This window comes from Phalacrocorax aristotelis, chromosome 3, assembly GCF_949628215.1.
Source record: "Phalacrocorax aristotelis chromosome 3, bGulAri2.1, whole genome shotgun sequence".
In the NCBI taxonomy this organism is placed as follows: Eukaryota; Metazoa; Chordata; class Aves; order Suliformes; family Phalacrocoracidae; genus Phalacrocorax; species Phalacrocorax aristotelis.
This window is the reverse complement of record NC_134278.1, coordinates 125,122,137-125,128,136: the sequence shown is the minus strand read 5'-3', so window position 1 is coordinate 125,128,136 and position 6,000 is coordinate 125,122,137. Positions and strand designations below refer to the sequence as shown.

The window sequence follows — 6,000 nt, the reverse complement described above, 5'->3', positions numbered from 1 at the left end:
TTTAATGATTGTATGATTCTATGAAAGCCAGTCTCTGGGGTTTTAACTAGGCCTTTCACAAGCTGTCGCTCCTCCCGCTGAGAGGCCGCGGCGGGAAAGAGCCCCCGAGCGGGCGTGTGCGGGGACACAACCCCCGCGCAGGGGAGAATTTGGGGAGCCCCGCCTCCGCCGTCCCCACGGCAACGGCGGCCCCGCGCGCGCGCGGGGGCGGGACAGCAGCCGAGCCTGTCAATCTCAGCCGGGGACAGCCGGGCCGCGCCTGCGCACTAGGAAGAGCGCTGCGCCGCTCCGGTCCCGCGCGGTACCGCTTCCGGGCCGTAACCTTGGCCGGGCGAGCGCGGTGCGGTGCGGTGCGGGGCCCGGGGCCTGCCCGCCGCTCGGGCATCCCCTTCCGCCGTGCCTCGGGGCCGCGGCAGCGCGGCGTCGGGCCCCGCTTGCGGAAGCGGCGAGGCGGCGGCGGAGGCTGGCAGCCGGCCCGGGTCGGGCGCCCGCTGTCTGCGTCCGGGTCGGTAGGGAAGATGTCGGCGCCCACGATGGAGGAGAGGAAGGCGTGCTGGGGGGCGCGGGACGAGTTCTGGCAGTGCTTGGACAGGCACGGCGACGATGCCTCCCCGTGCGAGGAGCTGCGGCTGTCCTTCGAGTCCCGGTGCCCGCAGCAGTGGGTGAGCGTCCCCCTCCGCCCGGCCCCCGCCAAACCTAGCGCTAACCCAGCGGAGCTAGTAAGCCATCGACGAGTAATTACATTGACATTGGGAATGGTGGCGGCTCCACCTTCTGGGCTTGAAACGGAACGCGTGGGGTCTTACCCTTTCTCATAGACAACCCAGCACCCTGGTCAAAAGTGGCGTGGCTTGCACGCCAAGTCTTTCTTGCTGGGAAATTCTTGCTGGAGCACGTTCAGCGGAGCCACAAAGATGATCAGGGGACTGGAGCATCTCTTTTGAGGAAAGGCTGAGACCTGGGTTTGATCAGCCTGGAGAAGACTGAGGGGGTATCATATCAGTTTTTATAAATATCTAAAGGGTGGGTGTCAAGAGGATGGGGCCGGACTCTTCTCAGTGGTGCCCAACGACAAGGGGCAACAGGCACAAGATGGAACACAGGAAGTTCCACCTCAATATGAGAAAAACCTTTACTTCACAGTAAAGAAAAAACTCCTTTCCTGTGCGGGTGCCAGAGCAGGGGCACAGGCTGCCCAGGGAGGCTGTGGAGTCCCTTCCCTGGAGCCATCCAATCCCCGCCTGGACGCGTCCCTGTGCCCCCTGCTCTGGGTGTGCCTGCTCAAGCAGGGGGTTGGGTGGGATGATCTGCAGAGGTCCCTTCCCACCCCTGCCATTCTGGAAAAAAAAAATAAATTTAGAACTCCTGAGCAGACCACTGTCTGGCCCAGGAACTATGGACAGTGGTACGTAGTATAAAGGGAAAAGAAAGTAGGTTCTCAAACTTTCAAATAAATATGCAACTATACAAGCATACAGGCTGATTGTTTTAGATAATAAAGTCCTGAAAGATACTTAAGTGCACAGAAATAACTGTTACTGAAGAAGAAAGGCTAATATGGAAGGGAGGTGACACACGGGGCTTGCAGTTGCATGGCATCTTAAGACTGGCGTCTGATACCTTCTTGTGCATAAAAATACCCTTCATACAGCGTAACTTCACAGTAGACCACCTGCTTACATGTAACTCATTCATGTTGTGCTTTTTGGTTTCCTAAGATTGAGCTACAATTATTCACTTTTCTAATAGGCGTTACCTTCTAGTACAGTAGCATCTGAGGGGCTGAACAGTTCCTGTTGGAGCTAGTAGACTGAAGTCGGTTAAAAAACAAGGTACATCTACAGCTGCTGTACTGATTTATACTTTGAATGCTGCAGTTCTGCCATACATCATCTTTAGTGATGGTGGTTTCATCTGCCAGTGCTTTGCACCGTGCACATCAGTGGCTCTAGGCAGTGAATTCAGATGTCACATAATGTGTGATAACAGAAAAGCTGCTGGATTTAGCTTTGCCTTACCACTAATCTCTGTTCATACCAGTGAAAACAGCAAAGCAATAGACTGCTTTTATTAGATGTACGTGGAATGGGAATGGTTATGACAGGGAACTGGAGTTCACTTTCAAAATGCAAAATAAACACACCCACAAAAACCCAACACACCCCAACCCACCTATAGTGTTCTACTTCAACAGAGTGAGAAACTCCTAACAGGTGCATTTAGTTAAAGCCCTCCTGAAGTTCAGATATCAAAGACTGTTTATTCCTTAGTCTTGTATTGCACAAAGCCCCTTCCCTCTGCTGGTTTCTTCTTCTGAATGTCTTTTCTCTTTTTAAACAGGTTAAATACTTCAATAAAAGAAGAGACTTTTTAAAATATAAAAAAAAGCTTGAAACAGAAGGGTATCATCCTGCAGAAGCTGCTGGAAAGTCTTAGATACTCTGCTTTTGAAATAAATCTGGTTGAGAATAACTATGGAAGGAAGAAGGAAGTGACAGAAGCTGCTTGAGCCCAAGAACTGGTATCCTGTCTCCCTCCCTAAACTGCAGGCTGCCTTTCTTGCTGCAAGGTCTCTGTCAGCTGAAGAAAAGATGGGCACGGACAGATTTTTCATGAGTATAAGTCAAAGAAATAGGGTGCAGGGCTGTTCACAGATCTAAGGTTTTGAATGTATAATTAGTCAAATTGTTTCACAGGAATAAATGATTATTTAAGTGTAATGTACATATTTAAAAAGAACAATAAAATTCTTACTGAAAAAGTTTTTCCTTAAAAAAGTGGTATCCTAAGGAGATGGTGGTATAATTAATTTGTATTTATCATTTACCAAATATTTCTAAGTATTTTAAAACACAGTTTAAGTCAGACATCAGTTTATAAAACAGCAGGCATTATACATGATAGGTAATTTACATATTTTGAGTGTACTGTTTACACATGTAAATTAATGTTTTACATTAGCAATAAGAGTCAGTTTTCAATCAGTATCTCTGTTAGAAGTATGGCAGGTTTTTATCACGATACTCACATTATGGCCTTTTGTGTAATTTAGTTGTTTGATTACCTTACTGATGCAACTCCATTAAAGATGCAGACTCTTTACAGCAGGATTAGTGGACTTGACCATAGAAGGCATATGAACAAGGGAAGCACAGGCCATTTTTAAGAATGTAAGTAAATTTACCTTGCAAAAATTATATAATCCAGTATATCTAGATGCTGGAGGCATTAAATACTCTGGCTACAGTAAGTTTTGATTGTGGTTACAGGAAAGTGCCACTTCGAATTCAAACATGGTCATAACAATCAAAGTAACTGCAGTAAAAATCCCATGGTTTAGTTTTGGATTGTTCATGGTACTGTGCTGATGTTCTAACAGTAGGAAAAAAAAAAATCACACATACCATATGCAATATAAATAGTATTTATTCCCAATGCAACAGTTTTATTTAAGGAGGTAAAGTATTAAGGCATTTTAAAATCAGTCTGAACTAGAGAATAAAACATGCAAAACTTAAGAATCCACAGTCACCCTGAGTTTGTATCTCATCTATTCAGAATTCCATGTTGTAGCACCATAGGAAGTCACCCAGCTGTACTATAAGGCACGAAACTCTTGGCAGTTATTTCTGTTGTTTTTGCTTGATCACTTGCTGCCTCGTATACTCCCAAATCAGCAGAGCTCCGCTTACGTGAACATTGAGTGATCGAATAATACCCTGCTGAGGAATTTCCACACAGACATCCAGGTGGTGAATCAGGTTTGCTGGGATTCCTTCATGTTCATTTCTAGTAAAAGAAGAAACAGTGACTTTCATCTGGAAAAAGATCAGTGTTCCAGAAAGCAGAAGATGCAAAAGTCACAACAGCATCAAAACACCATTTGACAAATGGTGTATCTGCCCTCAATAAAACTGATGGGAACAAGAAATGATTTTATTTAAAAGCAGTAATACATTATAGATACAAAGACAACGTGGGAGACCTGACTAAGCTTCGACGCAGCAGAACTGGTAGAACACTTCATGTTTAATTCGCTGTTCCAGCAATAGCTGAACACCCAACATAAGGGCTTCCTCTCTGCCTTTATTTTGAAACTACCCTTACATAGCAAAACCGCTATAGATGAGATGATCAGGACACGAAGCTGCTGGCACAGCAGGGAAGCTCAGTCACGCACTTTACATTCAGTGAGGTCTTGGTGCAAGGGAAGCCTTGAACTGGAAATGTTTCACCTCTTCAGAATGAACACACCAGAAGATACCAAAGGTTATCAGTAATTAAAACTATGTTTTTAATCAGAAGAGAGCAAAGTGATTATGAGAACTACATTCTGAAGACAAGCTACATACAAAAAGGTTTGAAAAACAGGTATTTCTGCCCACTTTGTCCTCAAAGGATGGAGAGACAGGACCTTCCTGGTCTCACTCAGTGACCCTGCAATTCCAGTAGCTTTCTGACTTGTAGGCACTTTCCTCTAGATTTCATGAGGTAGCCTCCCCTTTGTTGCATCTAAGGCTTTCCTCATTATAGGAACTGGTTACTGCTATTATCTGAAGTCGCCCCAGCCTCTGCTTGTACCACAAAAGCTTGCTACTTCATCCTGTGCCTCACTCTTAATTTTTAAAGCATCTCCCAGCTATGCATGCCCCTACTCTGCTCCAGCCCTCCTCACTAAGTTAAGCAGGGCAAACAGGCCGCCCTCCCTGCTGAGGTCACTGCAGCCTACACATACAGGGCCCCATATTACTAAAGAGAACAGATGGTATCTCTGTCCGACCTGGAAAACTATAATCCATGCTGTTGCTAACTCTACCTATTTAAAAAAAAGTCGTAGGGTATGGAGAGGTTATTAGCATGAGGAAGATGATTCAGGAGTAGATATCAATACCTCCCACTCCTCAGCTCCTCAGCACACAAAGCCAAGCTCTGCTGTTTCCATAATCCCTTCCCATTCTAAATCCACCTTTACCAGTGTCAGTTGGTTTTCATTTGACCAAACTCGGAGTAGCAGAAGGGATGCACTGCAAGAGGTCGATTTACAAAAAAGTGTGTGTTCTTACCCCAGCAGTAATAGTGACTTCTCTGGGAAGCAGTATTCCGTAAGATCAAAACTTTTAGCTGTCTGCTCTACACCAATAATAGTGTAGCCTTCTGCTTTTTTCTGCTGTAAATAATCAACAAGCTGAGGTGGTTTCACCTGTCCATCAAAAGTAGAGAGAAATGTACAAATATTTAAATACTGTCATTTATAGATTTCTGAAGTGACTGTAAAAATCAATTTACTTACACAGTTTTTAAGATTAATGACTTCTATCCCCAAAGACTCTGTCCATATACGTAGCTTACCATTTTAAAAACTCTTCAGCGATAGCACACAAGGTTAAGTAATGCCACAAATATATGAATACAATGAACAAAGGCTTTTCTATGTTCTGACACCTACAGACCTCCCGTGAATGTAAAAGAATCACTCTTGTATAGGGATAAGGTGCATAGTTGTTATTTAACCTGGAACCCCTTCCCAAAACAATGTAACAGCCAGTATTGAAGTTATGTGGTTGCCTCACATGCCTGCATGACAACTTGTGATCGCTTGCAGGGAAGGATTTCTTAATTGTCTTCATCCTACTCTCTAAACTGCTTATTTGTATTAAATGACAGTTTCTTCATGCAACAGAAAGTCTATCATCAGTACAATTCAGTACAGAGATTAGGCACGACATCATGTGTCCATCAGCATTCTGTTTTAGGCAGAACAGACTTCAGTTATCTTGTTCTGAAGAAAAATCTTAATAGGATGAAAATAAACACCGTGGAAAAGAAAAAAAAAAGTTGCACTGAATTTTTCAGATTAAACAACACTGATCTTGAAAAACAGATTATAATAAAATATTGCAAACATTTTCTACCAAATACTAAGCATATGGGTTGACACACTCATTTTTATAAGCGAGTTAGTAGGTTCTGAAAGCTCAGCACAAGTTAGCTTCAGGCAAC

General features: G+C 44.3%; 2 protein-coding genes across 3 annotated transcripts in view; one reads left to right on the top strand and one right to left on the bottom strand.

The window, feature by feature from the left end:
• The first annotated feature begins 269 nt into the window (after positions 1-269).
• COA6 (cytochrome c oxidase assembly factor 6) lies at positions 270-2,720 on the top strand. The gene is made up of 2 exons (XM_075089473.1): positions 270-662; positions 2,341-2,720. Exons 1-2 carry the CDS (start codon positions 519-521, stop codon positions 2,434-2,436), a joined length of 240 nt encoding a protein of 79 aa, XP_074945574.1. The 5' UTR covers positions 270-518; the 3' UTR covers positions 2,437-2,720.
• Positions 2,721-3,408: 688 nt separating this feature from the next.
• The window catches only part of TARBP1 (tRNA guanosine 2 -O-methyltransferase TARBP1), a 38,602-nt gene continuing 36,010 nt past the window's right edge, over positions 3,409-6,000 (bottom strand). For both annotated transcript variants that reach the window (XR_012659939.1, XM_075089472.1), the window contains exons 29-30: positions 5,064-5,200; positions 3,409-3,789 (exon numbers count right to left, since the gene is read on the bottom strand). Coding sequence is in view for 1 of the 2 variants with exons in the window: in XM_075089472.1 (XP_074945573.1) it covers positions 3,624-3,789; positions 5,064-5,200 (303 nt within the window). In the remaining variant the exon portion in view is untranslated. The remainder of the gene's footprint in view (positions 3,790-5,063; positions 5,201-6,000) is intronic.